The sequence below is a fragment of the Manacus candei genome, unplaced genomic scaffold, assembly GCF_025592945.1.
Source record: "Manacus candei isolate 608988 ecotype Guabito, Panama unplaced genomic scaffold, ASM2559294v1 h1tg000002l, whole genome shotgun sequence".
Lineage (NCBI taxonomy): Eukaryota > Metazoa > Chordata > Aves > Passeriformes > Pipridae > Manacus > Manacus candei.
The window spans coordinates 7,111,718-7,135,729 of NW_026138050.1; the positions used below are offsets into that span (position 1 = coordinate 7,111,718).

At 43.1% G+C, this 24,012-nt stretch overlaps 2 protein-coding genes across 3 annotated transcripts in view; one reads left to right on the forward strand and one right to left on the reverse strand.

Annotated features, from left to right (window-relative positions):
- The first annotated feature begins 153 nt into the window (after window positions 1–153).
- TECPR1 (tectonin beta-propeller repeat containing 1) lies at window positions 154–23,366 on the forward strand. Of its 2 annotated transcripts, none has more exons than XM_051779457.1 (25): window positions 154–261; window positions 3,311–3,543; window positions 5,243–5,425; window positions 5,922–6,044; window positions 6,682–6,807; window positions 8,294–8,468; window positions 8,565–8,665; window positions 10,117–10,218; window positions 10,613–10,758; window positions 11,601–12,124; window positions 12,834–12,979; window positions 13,884–14,039; window positions 14,565–14,714; window positions 15,340–15,497; window positions 16,177–16,304; window positions 16,562–16,664; window positions 17,346–17,442; window positions 17,826–17,905; window positions 18,208–18,264; window positions 18,924–19,098; window positions 20,294–20,429; window positions 20,745–20,837; window positions 21,520–21,626; window positions 22,058–22,177; window positions 22,847–23,366. In XM_051779457.1, the coding sequence occupies exons 2-25, from the start codon at window positions 3,313–3,315 to the stop codon at window positions 23,042–23,044; spliced, it is 3,615 nt and encodes a 1,204-aa protein (XP_051635417.1). In that variant the 5' UTR covers window positions 154–261; window positions 3,311–3,312; the 3' UTR covers window positions 23,045–23,366. The 2 variants fall into 2 exon arrangements, with proteins under 2 accessions (XP_051635417.1, XP_051635425.1); XM_051779465.1 differs by having other exon boundaries at window positions 184–257.
- Window positions 15,310–24,012, reverse strand: part of LMTK2 (lemur tyrosine kinase 2) — a 58,098-nt gene continuing 49,395 nt past the window's right edge. The window contains exon 16 of the transcript XR_007903128.1: window positions 15,310–15,419. The gene's annotated coding sequence lies outside the window, so the exon portion shown is untranslated. The remainder of the gene's footprint in view (window positions 15,420–24,012) is intronic.

A 24,012-nucleotide genomic window follows, 5' to 3' on the forward strand; every position in this document is an offset into this window, starting at 1 on the left:
CTCCCTTGCCCATCCGCGTTGCCGTCCCCGCAGTTCTCAGCCGGAGCCGCCGCGGCGCTTCCCCGGGGCCCGGCGGACCCGGCGCCGCCTCCCGGGGCCGCCCCCGCCGCTCCCGCCGTGACGCGCGGGGCCCGCGCCAATGGCGGCGGCGCTCGGGGCCGCTGTGGGCGCGGCGCTGCCCGGCCGCGGCTCCGCGGGGCCGCCCTGACGGGGCCGGGGCACGGCGGCTCCTTCCGCCGGGAGCGGCGGCGGGAGAGGCAGGTGAGGGGCGAGCCCGGGGGGCGGGCGGTGCTGCGGTGGGGCGGGCAGGGCAGGGCAGGGCAGGGCAGGGCAGGGCGGGCGGAGGTCGGGCTGTCGCCGCCGCGCCCTGCGCAGCTCCCGCCGCCCTTCCCGGCGGCTCCAGCGCTGGCGAAGCCCTGGGGAGGTGTCGGTGCCTCCGCGCAGCCCCCCGGGGGAGGCGTGCGGGGCGTTCTCGGGTCGCCACCGGAGCCCCGCGCCCGCCTCCTGCCGCAGCGAGCGGGGAGCGGGGGCTGTGCCCGGGCTGTGCCCGCCCGGGGCCGCTCCGAGGCCGGTCCCGCCCGCCCCGGCCCCGCGGAGGCGGCGCCGCAGCCCCGCACGGCTCCTAAGCCGATCCGGCCTTAATGCCCGGCCGGGAGGGCCCGTGCGGGGCTGCCGGGCGGCGTCTGCGCCTTGTCGGGTTTGGGGGGCGCGGTGGGAGCCCCGCGGGTGCGGAGCGGCGGCCGCAGCTGTGCGAGGGTACCGGGGCAGAGCCCGCGGGGTTCGAGCGGTACCGGGGAGAAATCTGAGCCCGCTGTGCCCTGGAACAGGGTGGAGCCTGTGCTGGTGGTGGTTCACATCCTGGCACGGCCTGAGCTCGGGGGCACTGTCCCTCTCGCCTGCCTTCTCCTCTCATTGCTTTTATAATATGGAAGGAGTTGGGATGTTTTCCTCGAATTCTGTAGCAATCAGTGTTACGCCAGGCTACCGGAAATTTTAATTAACAATGTATCATGTTCTCTTAAGTAGTTTTGGTTCTCTCAGAAATACCTGGCTGAGCTGTGGGATGAGGAATAATTTAGCAGATCTGATTTTTTTCCCAGTCCCCTGAGAGTACTTGACAACTTCTGCCTTCATTGAAATGCACATGAGCCACAAGCACTGAGCATCCTTCAAAATTGAGCAGCATCTGTCTTCATCTTCTGCAGCACAGCCAGTGAAAAGGGGCATAGAGTGAAGTCTTAGAAGTTTACAATCCCAAATGCATTTGGGATTTTCCCATAATTCTCCAAACACTCTGTTTCAAAAGTTCACATGTAAGAATATGCAGAAACTCTCACTTGTCTTGGCTGCCTTGATTATTTTAATCCAGTTGCATCCGCCTGCATTATTTTAATTCTATCCCACCTGTAGTTTCCCAACTCCATAATCTTTGGAACTTTCTGAACCTTTTTCTGAACTATTCCAGGTACTTTTCTGCCTGCCTGGACTGTCATTCCAGGTACAGACCTTCATTTATATATTTGCCCACCTTTAAGAGACTATTCCTTGTTATCTGGCTCTATAGTTCTGATTGTTGCATAATCCACAGTGCTTCCTTTACTCCAGAATTGCTGGCATTCTGGTTGCCTAAGATTAAATGCATAATATTTTCTTCTGTTATAGACACTGTTTTGCAGAATTTTAAGTGCTAATACTGAACGACTTATTTTCATGGCCTTTACTTTTCCAGTGGTGCATACACTATCATTTTCACCTTATCTTCACTTTGTTCCATTCCATTTTTCCATATTATGTCCTGTGCTATCCTACAGGAGGATATGAAGAAGGTAAATGGCTAGTCCAAAAGCAGACAAAGATGCATGCCTTCACAGTCCCAGCAACGAGGGAAAAAAGGTCAAAACGAGAGGATTTCTCTTAGTTATGCTACAAATAATAGGAGAATTTTGCTTGTGACCTTCACCTGCATCACTGGTTCTCTCCCACTATACATTTTCTTCTCACTGTTACCTGTTATTCACCTGTTGGATGCAGGTTTTTAGGTACTTAGCAGGAGCAGTCCTAGGAATCAAAGAATTCTGGAACATTCCCCCTGGGATGCCAAGGGAATTTACTGTGCTGTTGTTTGACACTGACCCAGCTGGTTCAGATTCTCTGCAGTTTCACCTCTGCCATTCACATCCACAGAACAAGTCAGTCCCTCTGTACCAGCACTTCTATCAGTCAGAAAGCAGGCAGGCAACCCTCTTTAGGCTCTTGTGTTGAAAGCACAATTGCCATTTGACAACAAAGCAGTAGTGTTCCACTCTGACTCCAAGTAAGAATTCCTCTTTACTTTCATTGTGTTGGATCTGAGTCGTTTTTTCTACCTTTCCCCTCCTGGTCCTCCACTGTATAGTTAAAGGAACTGAAGGCAAAGTTCAAAATACTCATTGGTAGTTCTGACTGTCAGACACACAGAACAACCAGAATTTGTCTGTTTTGATGGCACTCAGAAGGCCAAGTGACAGAAATACCCTGGTCTGTCTTGACTTCTGAAAGGACTGGCCTCACAATAAAGGCTGACCCCTCCCTGAAGGGCAGGGCTGAAGTGCCCAGAAAATGGCAGGTTATTATGTGATAGAACTGGAATGGAACTCAGCCAAGTGTCTGCTGTGGAGCCATAAGTATTCATAAATATCACATCTATGAGTATTAAAGATCAGATCCCAAAGTGGTTGGATCTGGTACAAAATGCCTTGGAAAGAGGTTTCCTGGCAGCAGTAGGCAAGATGTCCATGGATTAAAAGTAGATTTGTGCTTACAGAGAAGCTCCCTTTCACATCTCTGCCTTCAGACCTGTGTGGGTGTGTTGCTTACACCGAAGGAGGCTGAGAAGGAGGTACTGTGGGATATCAGGGCTTTGTGGAGCTGAGGTGAACAGGGTGTGTAGCACCATCAGCATCACCAGATCTTGGGAGTGGAGCTGCCTGCTATGAAATGGTCTGTGCTACTTATCTCAGTTTTGAGCTGAGTTCTGTCCCCAGCCTGCCAAAGCTGTCCCAGTCATGTGGTGACCTCCTGTAGGATGGACAGTAGTGGGTTGGTAGCAAGGTCTTTCATGTGGCTTTGCAGAGCCATCTAAGAGGTGTGACTGCACAGCTCTGCCAAAGAGATCTGGCTGCCAGCTTTGCACAGGCTCTTCTGAAAAATCATCCCCTACATCTTTATTTAATTTGACTGATGATGGCTCAAAGCAGGACTGATCTGCAGTAGGTTCAAGATCCATTTTTAAACACATCATTTCCATTAATACCTTCTTTTTGCCTTTCAGATATGGCCATGCCCAGTTCCCTTTTGTGGGCTGTTGACATTTTTGGGAGGGTTTACACCCTGTCTACTGTTGGCCAGTACTGGGAGCTCTGTAAGGACACACAGCTGGAATTCAAACGGGTGTCTGCTGTCAAACAGTGCTGCTGGGGAATAGCCTGTGATCACCAGGTGTACACCTACGTGTTCTCAGGGGATGTTCCTATTAGGTACCAGGAGGAAACCTATGAGAACCAGGTATGACAAGTTATGGTACCACCACACACTTGGCAGAAAGGGCAAACCCCTACCTCAGTCTTGGTACGCTTTTGTCACAGGAAGATTGATCAGTTTTATTTGTTTTCACTTTTTACCTGAAGTTTCCAAAGAGTATATTTGTGCCAAATAGCAGGTTATTCTTTTAATATTTAAATTCCCAAAGGAGTTTTACCTCCCTGCTCTTAGCAAAAGCAATGCCAGTGTGAGCCATGGCCTGTTCTGTGTGAGCCATTTCAGACTGGAACATTCAGCCTTTTCACTGGGTGGTTTCCTTTCCTTAGTGACAAATACTCAATTCCCTGAAGAAAATGCCCAGTGGAACTGGAACTTCCAGGCAGCAAAGATACATTGTCTTTTTATTTATCAAAGATATAATATCTTATATCAGTCTTAAGAAAATGCTGGGTTTTAGTGTTTCAAACACTTCTCTAATAAAGGCATGACTTTCCACTGAAGTACATTTCCAGCTTTTTTGCATAGAAGTGTTAAGATGATCCTCCCTGTATGGTGTACTTCAAAGTAATGTCTTTAAAACAGTATTTAAAGGAAATTTTTCAATGTCTTTTAAGTTAACTAAAGGTTGAGAGAGAAACCAAGCACATTTTCTTGAGCACATTTCTCTGATTTCTAATGGACAATGGGATAAATAGAAATTGAGAAAAGACACTAACTTATCTGCATGGGTAAAAATACAGCAAATTAATTTTATACATTATTTAATATTGATACAGCTTTTCAGCCATTTAAGAAGGTTCCTTTTGTTGTGTAAACACGTTCTTTAAGAAAGCAAAACTTAAAATTTTATTTGTTATTTTAAAACCTTTGTTTTGTTTGTTCTAGGCTATGAAAAATGGAAAACAAAATACTAGAAAGCACAAAAGGAAACATTCTACAAGAGCTAACAAGGACAAAACTAAACTCAAGTAGTTTACAGATAACGTGCAAAGCAACTTAGCCATATTCCTAGTAAAAGTAAATAATATTTTGTGTAAAAAATTATAGAAGGATTTTGAGCCACTCATTTTCCATGTGCTCTAAAATGTAAGACAATATTACGTGACAGATTTTGCCAGTATTTCTATAGTATGTAGGAGTGTGGGGAGAAAAATAAAAATGACAGCTGTATTGGTGAAAATCCTTGTGTTATTTGTACTGCTATTGATTCAAGCCAGATTAGGGGGAAAGAACCCTCTAGTTTAACATAAGATACAGGGGAGATTTGCTCATATAGTTATTTTGACACAGTTTCTGGTGCAGAGGCAGTGCTATTTTTCTAGTGCAGACAAGATATTAATCATCTTTGTCCGGAGTGTAGATTAGAAATCCCAAGGCCATCTAATGCAGGAGTGTCATGGTGCCATACATCACCAAAGAAAAAAGCACTGTTAGGAGTAATATATATCATGAGATGCTCCTATTTGTGTAGCCAAAGAGGACTTGGTTGGGACCAGCTCTGTAGTCAGCCCTACTTCGAGACTTTAACAAAGTCTCAAAGTCTCTTCCTAAAAACACCGTGTTAGGGAGGGGCTCACAGAGGGAACACTTTCTCATTGACCCCAGGAATTTATTCTTCTTCTACTGCAGAAAATAAGAAATGTGTCTTTTATGGCTCCCTGTAGATGTCCAATATGAGATGATGTGATCTCCAATAAAATCCTTTATTTATTATTTCTGGCAGCGCTGGAATCCGGTTGGTGGCTTTTGTGAGAAATTACTGCCCAGTGACCGCTGGCAGTGGAGTGATGTGAGCGGGCTAAAACATCAGCAGCTCGATAGTTTCACACTGCCTTCTCCACACTGGGAGTGGGAGTCTGACTGGTATGTGGATGAAAATATTGGAGGGGAACCAACAGAGAAAGGGGTAGGTGAACAATACCAAAAAGAGATCTATTCTGGGAATCCTTAGTCTGTAAAATAAAAGGCACTTTTATAGAAGTGTAAAAGGTCTGTAAAAATAAAACTTCCCAGAGATACATCTTCCTGGGAAATAGCTCAACTCTAATACAACACAAGGAAGGGTCTTGTTTGAAGGCTTTTGAAGTCCATAGGAACTTCCCTAGAAGCTTTTCTCTTTTGATCAGGCCACAAAATGCTGGCAACTGAATGCCATTGTTATTTAAGATCTTTACTACAAAACAAGCAAAATGTTTTACTGTGTCTTGTTTGTTCTGTGTGTATCATGCAGAGGAATTTGGGATGATTCATAAATCATCCATGGAATTAGCTGATCTGTTAATCAGGGCTCTTGAGACACACACAGTAACTTGTACTGTGACCCTCGTGCAGAATTGCTCTGAGTTATGATTTCAAGCTTTCCCTTGATCCCATATTTCATACAAGAAAACCTCTGTTTGCAGGGCTGGACTTACGCCATAGACTTCCCCAGCACCTACACAAAGGACAAGAAATGGAATTCCTGTGTCCGGCGCAGGCGGTGGATCAGATACAGGAGATACAAATCACGGGACGTTTGGGCAAAGGTTCTGGAGACCTTTTAAATACTAAATAAACTGATTTTCTGAAATAATCAATTATAAGTGCAGGGAAATTGATTTTTTATTACTTGTCTGTAGGCTGGACCTGGATTCCTTGACTTCCAGCTTGCTATTCTTGTAAGCATAAATGGAAGGCTGGGATTATTACCTGTGGTAATAAGGTGCCAAATCTCATGGTGATGCAATTGGAGATGGATGCTCAGCTCCACTGCAAATTTCAGACCAACTTTTTAACTTCCTTTGGTTGCTTGACAAAGCACTCTCATTTGAGGTGCCATCTGCCTGGCATCTTTCACCAGCTCTGTCCTTTGTCTGTATGAATAACTGTTCATTAATAATTTTTGTTCCGTTCTAAGAACATACAAAAATTGTAATTTGTGATGTTTCAGCTTTCCAATTCTGTATGCACTGGAAAAATTTCCTTTAGGTAGGGTACAAAACACAGCCTTCTTCGTGCTGCTCCAGCAGCGTTTCCCCTCTCTGCTTATAACAGCCTCGAACGAGAGGGAGAATCTCCATGCTCAGCCACTTTAGGAAGTGATACATAAACCAATCTGCAAGACACAAGTTAGGCCACCAGTGCAGTGTCTCCTCTTCTCAATCTTCCTTCCCTTTGCTTCAGATCGTGTCACATGATGATCCAGAGCAGCTGCCAGACCCTTTCAATGACATCTCCATCGGAGGGTGGGAAATCACCGACGAGCCTCTCGGCCGCTTGTCAGTGTGGGCAGTTTCTTTACAAGGAAGGGTATGTGTGTGTTCCCTGTGTTTTCTGACATAAATTACTAATGGAAAGGAGTTAAATACTTTTAAAGGAAGGCAGGTTTGTTATTGTCTTATGTTGGTAATGAAATACGCCGTTCGTGCATCTGGCAGAGGATGAAAAGCTGCTTTGGGGCTACATTATGTAACAACTTGTGTTGTAAATGGAGAAAGGCTTAAGTATCTCATAGAGTTGCTGTTTTATGGAAGCCTTAAACCTCTATGAACAGGTGAATCTTAAAACTTGGAGTGAGTAATGTCTTATATCCTGAAAAACTGCCCAGAGTGCTGACTGTGACACGGGTAACCAAGAAAAGGAACCTTAAAACCTGATAGAGATTCTTGCAAAGCACTGTGCTGTGCCTCTCTGGTGGAGAGACAGAGTTGTTTTCTGAGACTCACTAATCAGAAAGTGGTCCCCTCCTGGCTTGGCAATGTGGTACCCAACTCTGAAATGTTTTGTTTGTTTTCTATTGAAAACTATACATATTTCTTTGTTGTTGTTAGGCCCACCATAAGATGTCTCTCCTCTTTTGCTCAGTGCTGTAAAGATTTGACTCTTGCTTTCCTTCCTTCATCCTTAGAGCATGTATCCAACATTGCTTTGTCTCTAGACATTTTCTAACTTGTGGTTTCACAGGGCAGTTTGTAATATTTTTAACAGATTGCCCGAGCTTTCAGTCACACTTGGCACTGCCTGGAGAGGCAAGCAATCTTGGTTAAATTGTTTAAAATAAAATTCCCTATGCCTCATACTTTCCAGCAGTACGTGACAAGCATCCCAGTCTACAGGCTCACTTGACTGCCATTGTAAAATGCTTTCATTTCCCAAGTAACAGCCACCAGAGAAATAAAGTATTTCTAAAAATGAGGATTTAATACTCAGCAGTCATGTTGTGGAGTGCTCATGTGATTACCACAGGATATTTTCTATGCTTGACCTTCCTATTTTGACTGTGATCTATAGAGAAGTGCACAGTCCAAGACTAGCAAAAGGCTGGATGGCACTGAAGGCTGCACAGAGAATGAAAATTTTTCCCCATATTGTGGCAAGTTCTGTTGAATGAAAGTGAGGTCATGCTGTCAGCCAACAGAAACATTTTTGTGTTATGTATTTGTTCATTCTTGGTTTATATAACATACCCTGCAATACACTGAAGTGGTTTAAATGTTAAAATATACACAGGACTTGTAGCAATAGGTTTCTGTACCCAGTCCAGATTCGATTCTGTGATAAAAGCAGCTCTGTAGAACAGCCTCCTCCCTTAGTACATAAGGAAATTGCTTCAACTGCATAATCAACATAAGAAAGCACCTTTAAAGGTCAGAGTGCCATATACTACGTAAAAACATCCCGTTGTTAAAGGAGGACTGTTCTTTCCAGTTTGTCTTTATGCTTCTCTCAATGGTTTCATTGTTATAGTGATATTTTTCCTGGTTTATTCATCTCTGTTTTTTTAAAACTTGTCTAGGTATGGTACAGAGAAAATGTCTGCCACCACAATCCAGAAGGTTCCACGTGGTCCTTAATCACCACTCCTGGTGAAGTTGTACAGATCAGCTGTGGACCTTATGACCTCCTTTGGGCAACTCTTTGGGAAGGGCAAGCTATTGTGAGAGAAGGAATTGATAGGAATAACCCTCAAGGTAAAGTTTGTTAAATTTAGCTGGAAACCCCTTTGATTTTTATAGTGGTGAATAAGAAACTAACCTACAATGCCTTCTGGGTTTTGTTTCATGCAGGAATGTCCTGGAGTATTGTGGAGTCTCCAAGCTCTGACAATGGGATTATGCACGTCTCTGTGGGTGTTGATGTGGTGTGGTGTGTTACAAAGGATAGAAAAGTAAGAGGGATCATGATCTGCTTCTGCTTTTTTCTTCCCTTTTCCTGTCTGCTTTTCTCAAACAGGAGTCCTTGCACAGGAAGTGTTGGGGATTTGAACTCTCTATCCTCATGGTTTGGGGAATTCTAGTTCCCCTTGCTATGTTATGGGAATGCTCTGTGGTTTATGATGGATGTAGTTGAGTGTAATTTAAGGAAGAATTTCTGTTTTCTCCTAGAAGGAATTTTCTAGACCCAGGTCAGACAGATGTGGCAGGTGGGCAGGGATGTTGGTGGGGATGTAATAAGGAGTCTACTTTTAGGGGATTTTAAGCACTGAAATGGAAGAGACTCCTGCTGCTAAATCTTGTCTCCACATGGGTTGAAGATTACATCAAAAGCAGCATGGGGAATATTGTTATTTACTCTTTCCTGCATGATGCTATTTTTTTTATATTCCTATTGCAACTGTTCTCTCTTGATCAGCTTTTTAACATAGGGGGGTTTTGTATTTGTTAGGTGAGGCGTCTTTTATGTGGATGTGTGACTACTTTCCTCTTGGGCTTTTAACTTAGAATCGTAGAAAGTCTCAGCTTGGAAAGGACCTGTAGGTATCATCAAATCCAACTCCCTGCCCCTTGCAGGGAATCCTGAAAGTTGTGAAGAATACTGCAACACTCTAGTATTAGAGTGCTCTTGTGCTGGTTGCAATCAAATCCTTTCTTCCTGAATTCAAAACCATGCATGAACTCTGTGCATGTGTCGCAGTTGTGTTGAGTTTCTCTTGTTTAATGAGTCACTACTTGTCAGCTGAGCCATGGCAACAGACTGTGCCCAGCCTGCTCCATCTGCCACAGAAATCCACTGTCAGAAATGGAGATAAGATGCTGTGTTTTCCTCCAGATCTGCCAAAGGACAATCAAGTATACTGATGTTATTGTATTCAACCAACAACTTCTAAAGGAGTTGATTGTCACTATATGACTCTGTCATATAGAGGGAAATTTTTCAGGTACCCAACCCACAGATACTCTCAGATTGGTAAAACCTGATCTAAGAGAAGATAATTTAAAGAGCTGTACCACTTAGAAGATCCCTCTGACAGTTCCCTCTGTCAGCTCTGCTTCTAGAGTTTGAACACAAGAGCACTGAAGACCATTCAGAATGATCAAAAATAGCCTACAGTTGATATGTAATAGAAAGCAGAGAAACCAACTCTGTCACAGAAAGTCATACCAAAAAATCTTCCAGTGGGCTCTTCTGGCTGTAGTTGGACACACAGTGTGGGTACTATTAAGAGAATTGCTTTATCTTTATCTGATAAAGAAAAAGAATCAAGGAAGTAATTGAATTTTAAAGACAATGCAGCAAGTCAGTATTAGAGATTAATCCACTAAAGAAACTAAATTCCAGCTCTCTGCCTGCTAATGCAGAAGAAACAAAATTTAGGCTTTTCTGCTGTTTTTGTTGTAGGTGTGGTTTAGAAGAGGAGTGAACTCACATAATCCTTGTGGGACAAGCTGGATTGAAATGGTTGGAGAAATGATGATGGTAACTGTAGGCTTAAATAACCAGGTAAGAGAGCTGCATACCAGCTGTGGGGATATTTACTTTCCCCTTTGTACAAGCACTGTTCACAAGTGGCAAGGACTGTCAGCAGTGCCAGTAGGGCTGGCTGAACAAGAGGTCCACGGGCTTCAGCTGCTAGAGAGGAAAGTGTGGCTGAATTCTGCACCAGGAGATAACAGTCAGCGTGTCTTGAATGGCACAGGGAGGTGCACATGGTTCTCTCCTGATGGTACACAATTTTGTACTGCATCTACAGTATCAGCATTAAGGAAGAACACAAAAGGAAAATGCTGCATCCAGCAGCTTTTTTGGGCTGAATTCTGCACCACTGCACCTTTTTTGTAACTGGTATCTACTGCATTCCAAGCCATTTCCCTCACCAAGCCCTTTCCTTCCCTAGGTCTGGGGAATTGGCTGTGATGACAGAGCCATTTATTTTCGTCAAGGTGTCACACCAAGCGAGCTCAGTGGGAAGACATGGAAGGCAATTGTGTCTGGCCGAGAGAGCGACAGATCTCAGACCGGGAGCTCGACAAGTCTGCTCAGGTACCACGTGAAATGCCTGCCCAAGCCTTTGTACACCCAGAGTTTCAATGCTAGGAGATATTTCTTTACATTCTTTACATCAAGAGATATTTCTTTACATTTCTTTACATACATACAGACAGGGAGGAGTGGGGAAGGCATCTCCAGTCATTATGTATGCCAAAAGGCATTTGCATTTTTCCCATTAAAATTACCAATAAGCAGCAGTTGTTGGATTCAGAGTAGAAACTGAAGCTCCCACACTGGAATTCAGTGCATGTTTGCAGTAAAGCATGTTCCTCTGGGCTTTACTACCACTATCTGGAACCAGTCTCTAATAAGAGGAAATGTTGTCTGTGAAATATCATGAAGGAGTGTCAACTTTACTCAGGAATTACCCTTCCTGAGTGTCACTGTACATTCCTTTTCCTTGAGAGATTAAATCAGCTACTCCATGCTGGCCTATGGGCTGTGCCAGACATGCCAATGGATCTGGGAGTGCTGCAGAAGCTACTTGTTTGAGTCAGAGTGTGTGCTGAGAAGACCTCTCTAGCTAAGAGAAATCATAAAGTTAATAGTGAGCTTTGAAAAATCCTATTTGTTATTTCATATTCGGAAAACGTGATGTTGCTTCAATGTTTTCCTCAGAGTTGTGGGCAGCCAACACCACTGACTGTTTGAAAAGATCAATGAGATTCCTTCCTGGGGTTCAGATTTACTAGACTGCTCTGCCAGATTTGTGGTGGACTCTTTCCCCTGATAGAAAAAAAGAAGTCTGCTGTTTCTCTGTGTGTCAATGGTCTAACGTTTGTGGTAATTAATGCTTTGGATGATAGTTAATTAATTGTCTATTTGTCCTTCAGTGCTGGCTGTTTCTTTACTGATGATATTCAGACCCAAACAAATGCCATCATTCAGGGTGATGCAGACACTTCCTCTGACACAGAGCTTCCCAGCGTGCCCATGAACCCCACCAGCACTGCCCCCATGGGAGCTGCATCCAGCAGCAGTGGGAACGGCACAGGCAGCCAGGCAGAAATACCTGCAAACCTCCCTGCAGATCCTCTGGACTCTGATCAAGGAGAAGCCACTGCTGCTTCAACAAGTCATGAGAAAGCTGACCTTGAAATGCATAAATCTGCTGCGAGCCCAAATCCTTCTGCAGAGCTGCAGTGGACAAACATTGACTTGAAGGAGGCCCAGAAGCACCCAGTGATCTCTGTCAGCAGCTTTGGGGACACATCCAGCCTGTCCTCCCTGGGCGTGTTCCCGGCGGGAGCTGAGGAGCCGTACGGAGCTGATGAGCACCCACTGTGGGCCTGGGTGTCTGGGGGAGGCTGCCTGGTAGATCTGCACAGCCCACTGAAGTGGTTCACTGCTCCATCAGGTACTACCCAGTCACCACAGCAGAGCCTAGTTCCCAATCACAGCTCAGTAAGCTCTTTAAGACAAATACTGTTTTGGTGTTTTGGAATGAAGCCATGGTGAAAGACTTCTGATAACCCACTTACTCCTATTGCAGTTTGGTAATAGCCTCTATGTCTGAGCACAGTGCTGCAGCTATTAGCTGTGAAGCACTTTGGGCTTGAGATATATAAATTAAAAGTGATATTTGCTCTGAGTTTCCTAAGAATTTTGTAAAATAATCTGTGCTGGATCTACATCTCATTTTTAATTGTACTGAAACTGCAACTTGTGGAAAAACTCATATCACTGAATAGTAACAGAAAGCAGTGAAAAGGGCTCTCTTGAGAGTTGCAGATGCCAATAAGTCATTCCTGCCATTCCTACTGAGACAGGACTATGAGACAGAAGTTATACAGAGGCATTGTGAATGTCAGCCCAGCTGATAATTGGGTGGCATTAGAATTTAGATTCTAAACAGACAGTGAAATATAACCACATTTTCAAAATCAACTGTGAACTATGGCATCCCAGTATGTAACAATGTAACTTTAAATGCATTGTATCACCTCATTATCTTGCAGTTCAGCAACAAAATTCCCATTTTGACAGGTTATGGCTTAGAAAGATTTTACCTTTCAAAAACTGTGTTCAAAGCTCCCTGGAGTTTACTGGGTTTACTTCTGCTCTAGGTCTGTCATGCTCTGTGCAGTCCCTGTCCCTGTCCATCACCCCAGCTCAGACAGCAGCCTGGAGGAAGCAGATTTTCCAGCAGCTCAGTGAAAGGACAAAGCGGGAACTGGAGAATTTCAGGCACTACGAGCAGGCTATTGAGCAGGTGAGCGGTGGGGACACATCTCTTGTCTTCTGACAAGAGACAAGATGATTTGAACTTACTGTCAGCTTCATATTCTTGCCCTTATTCCTGTCTATGACAGCTTTCCTGGATTATTACTGTCTGAGCTCCCTGTGGGAAATTAACAGCTTGTCAAACAAGGAACAGCAATCTTCCTCCAAAAACATTATCAGATAGTTTTGTATAGGAACAAACAAATTGGTTGGTATTATCTGAGTACTCTGAAACCTCAAATTCTCAGAGAAATGTTAGCAACAGCACACACTGTATAGATTATTTTACCACAAGATAAGGCTTCCTAATTGAAACAGTGACTCAAGTAGGTGAACTTTTCTCTCTGTGGCCATTCAAAGATTAATTTAACTTGCATAAATAAAACAATGATGCAAACGTCAATGGCAGCTGTGAAATAGCAGCACTTCTGTTTGATGTTCCCTTTGTTATGGCTCCTTGGCTTTTTTCAGATTCATTCACATTTTTGGTCCCTTGGTTGCTAATTGCCAAATGACATCTGGAATTCATTTGATTAAAAACACTTGGAGCCCAGGGGTTTAATCAAGTTTAAAAAGATTATGTCAAAAGCCTTTAAACTCCAAACAGAGATTGTGTTATAACAGGAGCACAGTAGAGTCAATTAGTACCTGTGTGCTTGCAGAGGTTAAATGTAAAATACTGTTGCACACGTGCTATTACAGTGCCCTTCAGTCCATTTTTGTGAGTTTTCATTTTGCCTTCAGCTTTGGAATACTCTGTGTCAGAATTAACTGATATGATGCAGACTAACCTTCAGCAGAGAGAACCTGTGGCAACAAAAAACAGTGTTTGGGAGACAGAAAAAGAGTTTACACAGTTTCCTTAATCCTGTAAATATGTGTTTGCCTTGTAGTCAGTTTGGGTTAAAACTGGAGCCTTGCAGTGGTGGAGGAATTGGAAGCCTCATAAATGGATGGATGTTCGAGTGGCCCTTGAGCAGTTCACGGGGAGCGATGGAATGCGCGACAGCATCCTGTTCATCTACTACATGTACCACGAGGAGAAAAAGGTGTGTCCAGCCTGACACCCTGGAGAGAGAGCATTTGGCAAAGGGAAACCTCTGCAGGGAAATCAGCTTTCATAAAGGAGGCAAATTATGGCACTCTAATGTTCTGAGTTTTGGGAGCCAATTCAAAGGTAGCCCCGGGTATCAGCAAACCACAGACTTTTCTGAGTTGCAGCTCTGTCAATGCTACATCAGAAATACCCAGTCAGCAACCACCCACACTGCTTAAACCATCAATTCTGCACTAATTAGGAGTTCTGGTGGAAGTTCAAAATGTTCTTGATTGTGAATTAAGAGCCAGGTTTGGCTGGCCAGAGTCTTCACAAATAGGGTTAATGCCTACAGGCAATAGGAATCAGAGGAAGTGCAGGGCTGGAAACTGAGCCCCATTCCTTCTGTGCCAAGAATTGATTCTTTGCTATCCTTGGCAGGAGTGCCTTGTTTGGAGTCCCAAAGTGCAAAAATGCTGGCTCTGAGGAAGGCTTATCTGAGTTTGCCTTAGTCACAATTTTTTTTCTCTTGTCTTAGTACATCCACGTGTTCCTGAATGAAGTGACTATTATAGTTGAAGTGCTGAATGAAGCCAAACACTCCTTTGCACTGTACACACCTGAGAGGACAAAGCAGCGATGGCCAATCCGCCTGGCAGCCACAACAGAGCAAGAAATGCATGACTGGGTAATTCTGGGAATCTTCCATTTCAAGCTGGCAATATCTGCAATAGAACATAAAAGCTACTCTCTGAAATCTCAGCATCACATTTGCACTATCCAGGCTACTCATCTATTTTCAGAGTTTAGGTATTTGAAACATCTGATCAAATTTATTTACAGGCACCTGAGGCTTCTTGTCTCCTCTGGAGTTTGCACATGTGTTGGTGCTGCAGTTATCCACAGCAAGACCAATACTGTTCTTCATTTCCTTCCAATTTCTGGATATAGATTAGGGTACAAATGAGTTTAGGAGTTGAATTCAATCTGTTCTTCTATGTTGGCAGAAGAACCATTCTCTGTTGTCACTGTTGTAGAAAGCCTTACATGCAGGCAGGCAGATACACACTGGAGCAAGGGAAACCTGAAACATGCTTCATACCGATCAGTCCCTGCAAACCACAGTGCCTCCAGTGATTGTGTGATAAGTTCTAAACCCCTGAATTCTAGTGCCTTAGAGAAAAGGCTGCAGAGTCACTTTGCTGATTTGGAAGAACATGCAAAGGTAAAGCTTTGTTTTACAGTACTGAACATCTATATTTTTGTTCTCACTGTAAATGGAAGCTGTTGGTTCTTTGCTTCTTGTTTTGTAGCTGTCTTTGCTGACCATGTCCTGCTGTGAAAGCAGACGGATTCAGGGCCCTCCTTCTCACCATGCCATTTGGTCTGTTACCTGCAAAGGAGACATCTTTGTTAGTGAGCCAAGTCCTGAGCTGGAGGCCGGACCACAGCTGATGCCCTGTGATCAAATGTAAGAGCTTTCAGAAGCTGTTCTTCCTGTAGGGGATGCCATCCAGCAAAGAATGTCCTTCCTGTCAATGCAATGGCTTTGATGGGCTGTTGGAGTGCACAGTGCACTGCAGATGTCTGTCAATGGCAGGGTTAATGGCAGCCTTCATATTCACCACTGCATGGGAAGAAATAATATTTTAATTCTTAGATGCTGGAACTGTTCTTGTGATTTCCAAAGCCTTTCTCAAATTCTTGTGATTTCAAAAGCTTTTCTCATTGAGATCTCATTTTTTGTGATTGCATCTTTAATGTCATAATTACTTAAGAGATAGCCTAAAATAAAAGTAAACCTAATCACTGTAATTGGAGTGTTCAGTTTTAACTGAGTCAGAAAATCTGAACTTTTCAGTCCTCTGTAGACCCTGCAGTCCAGGAGCAGCTTCTTTACAGTTTCTATTACAACTGTGACAACATGGTACTTGTAAACTCCTCAAGACAAACATCACCATCTGCTTTTTAGTAGTTGTTCAGAGTGAACTGCTTTCAGCTGGCAACCGCCTTCACTTACAGGTTGCCCAGGGGTTGAACAAGAGAGCATATTAAGTTGCCTGTCCTGAAGATTGTTGAGTTGCAGGCAGGGAAAGCAGACATTGCTGATGGATGTGGTGTAGGGTAAAACACTGTCCTTTCTCTGGCAGGTTTTGGCGCCAGGTGGGGGGTCACCTGCGGCTGATCGAGTGCAACAACCGCGGCGTCGTGTGGGGCATCGGCCACGACCACACGGCCTGGGTGCACACAGGGGGCTACGGAGGGGGCTTCATCCAAGGTATGCACAGGGGGGCTCTGGGGGCACGTTCCTGACTGACCTTCCTGACTGGGTCAGCTGGTCAAGCTGTTTGTGCTGCCCTTCCTGCAGCCTGACATGGGTTGTACAGGAACAGGCCACACCTTAGAAATGAATTGGTATTGCAGTTTCAGATTTTCAGCTTAAGAGTGAGATATTGAATTTGAAATGTAGCATCTTGGAGTTTAAAATGTAGTGGTTTTAGCTTTACTCTAATCCAAATTATTTATTTCTCACAGGACTGGCCAGTAGTGCTGATAACATTTATACACAGTCAGATGTGAAATGTGTTTACATCTATGAGAACCAACGGTGGAACCCAGTCACTGGATACAGCAGCAGGTTATTTAGTCAATTTACTGTATTTATTTACTGTAATATTATCACTGTCAAATGAAACAAAGGGTTTGTTCCAGCTTTTTGGCATAGTTATTACAGTTATTCTATTTTCAGTCTCCTTCAGCACTTATAATTAACCTGAGATAGAAGAAGCAGTGTTTCTCAATTTTCTAATTTGTAATTATCCATTCAAAAAGCATTTGTGGCAAAACACTGCAGATTTGTGCTTTGTGATTGCACAAAGTGTGCCTACTTGCAATATCTTTCATTATTAAGGCCAGGCAGTAAAGTTATTAGCATCTGTATGTTCATACATACTGTGGTAAATACACTGGGTCCTTGAATAGTATATTTGAACAAAAGTATTGAAAATATATAATCACATATATGAGGGTCTATACCAGAGAAACTCAGGATTCACCTTCCAATTTTAAATAGTGGTGAGGAATATCACTCTACAGAGAGTTCACACAGTCCTCAAGTTTGGTGTAACTGGAAGCAATTGTACAGATTCTTTCCCACTATCCTCATCAATCACATGATATTTCTAAAAACAGAGATTAATGTCAGCTGACTGTTTTGTGTATGAAAGTAGGAAGTGCTACAAAAAGGCTTTTATTCCCTCGCTTTTTAAATTCTCTGCTGTAAATGACCTTGCATTCCTTGTCTGCTGTTCCACCACAGAGGGCTGCCCACAGACAGATACATGTGGAGTGATGCATCTGGCCTGCAGGAGTGTACAAAGATCAACACCAAGCCTCCTTCTCCACAGTGGTCTTGGGTAAATTTTGTCTTGGAAGTTTTTTTTAATGAGGAAGGCAAGGCTTTAGCAAGTGGGATACAAGACTTGAGTTCAAGCGACCCAGATTTTCTTCCTGGATTTGTTGCAACATTTAACCTTGTTTTTCCCATTTCACTGGTAATAATCCATAGGCAAAAGAATGTTAAGCATCAAGTGGGGTTTTTTGTTTAGCAGGACTTAGACTGATCCCTTCCAGCTGAATTAAAGGGACGTGGGAACCTGTGTATAAATTTCAATTTCTAGTATTGGAAGATTTCTAGCAAGTCATTGCACTCAGAAGTTGTAGGGAAACAGCAGAAGAGATTATTTTTATTATCCATCAGGTGTTGATTGTGCTTGTTATTGTCTCCTTCTGACAACAGGTGTCAGATTGGTACATTGACTTCAACGTGTCGGGCGGGACGGACCGGGAGGGCTGGCAGTATGCAGCAGACTTCCCAGCGTAAGGAAACACCTCCTTCTACCCAATCCACACTGAACCCCTCATTTCATGTTGTTTGCTGGCTTGTACATTAACTGTGCTTCGACAGGGACACAACACTGCCTTGATTTCTCCCTTTTTCTGGGGACACTGATATGTGCCGGGGAGGTTGGGCAGCAAGGTGAACTTAGCAAACTATTGTTTCAAGGGTTTTAAAGGAAGGAGGTGTGTCTGGTGGGCAGATGTAGATGCTCTCAGGCTGGCACTGACATTGGAGATGCTCTGACATCCTCATGAACATCTATTTAAATCTGTTTTGGTAGGTCCTACCATGGTCACAAGACAATGAAAGACTTTGTCCGACGGAGGCGCTGGGCAAGGTGAGGAACTAAGATATAAATAAAAGGTATGAGCTTGAATGTTAACTGCTTACTACAAGTCTCCTTTAGTTATGAGATAATAATCTAACAAGATTTCCCTAATAGACAGTGCTAGTTTGTTGCAGTTTCCACAGAAAAAATACACAAATTCTCAGCATGACCAACCAAGTCTTTAATTTAGAGCTGCCTTACCTCTGCTTACCTCAAGATGCTACATAACTTTTTAACAGGCCTCACCAAAGAAGGAATTGTAAAGTTATTCCCTTAACCAAGAGAGAGGAAGACTAGAACTGGGTGTGGATTTCTCTCTGCAATTGGATTCATTATCTTGCTGTTGCCCAGTGAGTCTGAGAGAACTGGGGAGGAGAGGAGCACAGATTGCAGACTTTTTAGGTGGTCTTGGTTTTATAAAGTAATTAAAAAAAAAAAACCAAACAAAACAAAACAGAAATCTTGCAAAATCAGTAATAGTTCAAAATGCAAAACCTGATGCAAAGCATGATTGGTTGTTAAAAACCTCAAATTAAAAATACTGATACTTAATGAAAAGTACTGCTTAATGAAAAGACTTCAGGACTGGAAGTCAACAATGGTCTGGGAGACAAAGTCAGTTATAGAAAGTACATACTTCTGACAGGTTTGGGTTTTCTCTGCTTCAGAAAATGTAAGATAGTCACCAACGGGCCATGGCTGGAAGTGCCTCCTGTTACCCTGTGGGACATCTCCATAATTCCCAGCTCAGATGCAGATGATGAAGAAGCAGTAGCACTGTGGGCAATCAGTGACAAAGGAGACGTGCTCTGCAGGCTTGGAGTGACACAGCAAAATCCAGCTGTAAGGCTCCCTGTTTGTTTTCCCTGCCCTACTGATGTATTTAATGTCCTTAGGCAAGCCCATGCACACAGTCACACAGTGCCCTCTCTCAGAGCACCTTGGTATTTTTTACCCTTTTATGTCCCAGATTTGAAAGTCCCTGTCCATCAACTCTAGCAGTTTGCTGCCCACTTCCCTTATAGTGCTGTTCCTGCATAATCTACCTTAGCTTGTGCCACAGCACTTGCTGGGGCCTCTCTCAGCCCCTGCCCATCCTCTCATGAAGTGTTTTACTTCCACTTCCTGCACTGATAGCTTAGTTCCTCTTTTTTTTGTCATTGTTTTTTTAAATTGTTGATAATGTACCTCCCATTTAAATGATTGGTGAGGAACAGAATTTCTCTAAAGTGCGGTCCCAGTCTGGTGATATCAGTCAGAGTTTATCCTTTGACTTTTCTGGGCCTGGAACTGACTCTATTTAAGAGAGATGGGTCTGGACAAACCTACAGATTTGACTTTTTTTTTAATGGACTGGGACAGAAATAATGAGCAAATGTCCAGTAAAGTGTGCAGAAAGGAACAAATAGTCCCAATAACTTCAAAAGGAATATTTATTTCTTACTAATAGACACATGCTGAAACACCAAATAAGGGTGGATATGCACTGATTTTAAGCCATATTTACAACGGGGGGAAATCTAACAATATACTTTACTGGAATTTGGAGAAAAACTGCAGGAAATTGAAAGTTTTATAAGAATGATATTTTTCCTTCCTGTCCAATCAGTTACAATAGCACTGATCTGTAAGGCAGTGCAGCAGTGAGAACTGGAATAGTGTGTCTGGAATCTGAAGCCCCATATCATTTGAGTTCTGTGAGACTATTGTTCTGTGTAATCAAAGCCAAGGGATTATTAAAAAAAAAAAAAAGAAGGCTTTAGTCCATCTGTTCAGACACGTGTAGGTGCTTAAAATCCAGTAATTTAAACATAAAAGGCCCTGCTGTAGACCAATTTAGCTATTTTCAAAGAGTTATATATCCAAATATCTTTGGGGATCAGCAACCTGGTTTCAGTTCAGTTGTAAAGTTACTAAGAATTATTCCCCATAATATTCTTCACTGTATGGGGTATTTTCCCATCTGGTAATAGTCAATGATATTCTGTCATGGAGTTTTTAACCTTTCCTTGGCAATTCATTTTCCACTATTTTTCAGGGAATGTCCTGGCTGCACGTGGGAACAGACCAGCCCTTCATTTCCATCTCAATTGGGGCATTTTACCAGGTGTGGGCAATTGCTAGAGATGGTTCTGCCTTCTACCGGGGTTCAGTGTCTCCCAATAAACCTGCAGGTGAGTCCTTGTACTTTCTCTTTTACTCTTCTACACTGCCATGGCTGCAAAAGACCAACCTGTTTCACAGAGGCCTTTCCCACAGCTGTGCAAAACACTGCATACAAATAATATGATAACTGTAGCAGTTGATTTGCTCTTCACTTGCATGATTTAAAGTGCTTATTTGTAAAATCAAGCTTGCAAAAATATATGAAGTGTAATGTCATTCACAGCTTTCTTGCACAGCAATGTATTTTAACTGCAGCATTTTCAAGGCTTCTCATGCATAATTCTGTTTTCTCAGTGTTTAACTCAAGTATTTCTGACCTTTAGGTGACTGTTGGTACCATATTCCTTCACCTCAAAAACAAAAGTTAAAGCAAGTCTCAGTAGGACGAACATCTGTGTTTGTCTTGGATACAAATGGTAAGGATTTAAAAAAATTATTAGTTAAAAAAAATACATCACTATACACTGGACTGATTTAAAAAGGAGAGGCTAAGTTAGAGCTGGACAGATGATGACTGGTGCTCCAAGAGGAGGAATATTTTGTGCTGAAAGATTTGGAGTAGCAGTGCATTGAAGTACTTGGTGTTTGTTATAACTGAGAGTGCCCTGGGTAACAACAATCCAGCATCTGTGCTCTTGGGGGAGGGAAGACACAGATGAAAATTGCATGGCAGGATTTTGCCTGGAACCCCAAATGTACAAAACTGAAGAGGAATATTTACCTGCTGCAAGACCTGGAAATAACCCCATCATTGCAAGATAAAATTTGAAGGACCTTTTGTAAAAGAAACAAGCCTTTAACACCAGATTTAGAGACCTTCATCTCATTTGCTTTTGTTTTCCAGTGGTCCTTATATGAACATTTTTTCCCAAGAAATTTTACAAAACAGTATTTGCTGTTTTTCAGAAAGGTTATAAAGAACAACTATAGAAATACAAGTTCCAAAGTAAGAACCTCATTGCCCATCACTGTCACACATTAGCCAAAACCATGATGCATTTCCCCAGGACACAGGAAGAATTACAGCTGATGAGCTGTGTTGTTTGCAGCACAGACAAACAGCCCCCTGAGCTGTAACCAGCACTGTGTGTTTTCCAGGCAATCTTTGGTACCGGCAGGGAATCACCCCGAGCTACCCCCAGGGATCTGCTTGGGATCACGTGTCAAACAACATCCGCAAAATGTCCGTAGGGCCCCTGGACCAGGTGGGTATGGAGCTTCCTTGGATCTCATTAGTTTATTAAAAATGATGCATAACATACTTTAGTAATTAAAGTGTTCTTCAGAATTATTTTTGTTTAGCTTTGTTCCACAAAGTGTTGGTCTAAATGCTGGAATCCTGACAGCAAGACAGAAAGTTGTACCAATGGAATGGTGCTCCAGCCCTCTGTTGTAAAAAGCCTCATCAATTATTTTTTTTTTAACAAGGCTTTTTATATATTTAATCTCTTTTCTGCCAAGTCTTATCTGGCAATGTTTTAATTAGAACACTGCTCTATAGCTCGGGTGTCTCTCTGCCTAAATTAGAGCAGTTTGGGCCTATTGAAGATCAAGGCTGATTTCTGAAAGTGGTCAAACAGAGCTTTCACATCTGGGAAGAGCAGCACATTTTATTGCCTCTCTTTGCTTTCTTGAGGTCTGGGTGATTGCTGACAAAGTGCAGGGAAGTCACAGTCTGAGCTGTGGGACAGTCTGCCATCGGATTGGTGTCCAGCCCCTGGAACCTAAAGGCCTCTCCTGGGATTATGGCATTGGGGTAAGTTCTGGGGGCAGGATCCTGCCTAAAAATTGTACATCCAGATGTCCTCGGGCACCCAGAGGAAGGAAAGTGCCCTCCTGCCCAGCTGGTGAGTGTTGGAAAGCTCACATGTATCTGCAGGAGACTGACCTTTGTTCTTCAGTCTTAGGCTCCTTTTTTAAGTCAATATAATGGGCTGTGCAGTTACAGCTGGGAAGTTGTTTATTTGCATTTGATAAGTATTCATTTTAAATAGGGAATTTAAAAGTTATAATGGAAAAACTAGTAGAGTAAGGGCCATTTAAAAAGAAAAAGTGGGTTCCTTCCTGGTCTGCACACGATTATTCCTCATTGTTGTATCCTGAATTATTCTCAAGGTTTTGAGAAAGGCTATTTCAAGGTTTTGCCCCCTTTTAAGTTGGTGGAAAACCTGCAGTGGTTCTGCTGTAAACACCTGACCCTAGTAATCTCAGCTCCCTGTAATAAAAATAATCCTCAGGTTTAGCACCTCTATAGCTCCCTACTAGAGAGGTCTGGTGTGTTTTGTTTCATTTTACAAGGAGCCTTTTTACTGATTCCTCATGAATAAATAGAACAAACTGAATAGTGCCCATAAAGCATCACATCAGATATTGCACTTACAGGGTGATGTTTCTCCTTTTGAATTTCTGTATCAATCTTTTCCAGGGTGGGTGGGAGCACATCACAGTCAGAGGAAATGCAACAGAAGCATCTCGGGCCACTGGTCATGACACCTCCGAGGAAAACCTTGCAGTGTCAAAGGATTTAGAAGATGAGGAGAGTAAAGGGAAAACAGGACACTCTAAAACCCCTCTGATGGTCAGTGAAAGTCAAGAATTGGACAGAAATGCTGTTAATTGTTAAGTTGTCGCCATCTACATGTTGCAAACAGGCACAGTCAGTATAAGCTGAAAAGAAACTAAATGTCTATTGCTTGGAGAGAAACACATGACCTTTTTGTGCTACTAATGTGTTTGACTGAACTGGACTTTGCAAAGGGGTATTTTAAGTACTGAATTCTTCTACTACATCATGTGTAAAACATGACTTGATAGAGCTCATAGTTTTGTCAAAGCAGGCAAGGTTTTTTTAACCATAATGTATTTCTGACCCTTTACCATAGCTGCTACACCCCATACAAATGTGAATATCTGCAGATCATCACTACATTAACTTCTTTTTTTTTTTTAAATATTACAGTTCCCTACATTTCTCTCATATTCACACACTGTTCTTCAGATTCATGTTTGAGCCTAGATGAAGATGTTGGATTGATTTAAATGAAGGCAAACATACCTGGTCCTGTTTTGTACCTGCACAGAGCTCTGCTCCTCTGGGTGCTCCCTGGGTAAGAACTGAGCTTGGGTTCCTGCTCCCATCAGTAAAATCAAATCCTGAACAACTCAGCTTGGGGGGCAGTTACCAGGAAGGGCCAGTTTGGGCTGCCTTTGCTCACAGTGAGCAATATCTCACTCGAGAAGTGGAGCCACTGCTTTCAGCCAGACTGGGTAGGGAGCAGAGTCCAGCATGACATCTGTTTTGAACTGTCACTCCAAATGGGGGTAAATTATGTTTTGTCTTCATCTTAACTGGAACTGTGATAACTGGGGTGTACAGATGCCTTCCTAAAGGGGCTGGAAGGCACCACACACTTGAGGAGTTAGGCTGTGTTACAGATCAATGCAAATTATGCTTTCATAGTGTAAAACTCAAGAGAAGAGCTTAAATTCTGACTTTACAGTGCAAAGGGACTTTACTGCTATCAGTGGAGTTTGCCAGTGTAACACTGATGGGGGTTCAGAATGAAGCTCTGCTCTTTGTTTTTAGTAAGT

Bases quoted from the DNA above. Each gene is read 5' to 3' on its own strand.
- TECPR1 (XM_051779457.1), top strand. From the start codon at position 3,313: ATGGCCATGCCCAGTTCCCTTTTGTGGGCTGTTGACATTTTTGGGAGG. The intron at 17,443-17,825 runs GTAAATTTTGTC...TTCTGACAACAG, and splicing joins CTTCTCCACAGTGGTCTTGG to GTGTCAGATTGGTACATTGA. The intron at 20,838-21,519 runs GTAAGGATTTAA...TGTGTTTTCCAG, and splicing joins GTTTGTCTTGGATACAAATG to GCAATCTTTGGTACCGGCAG.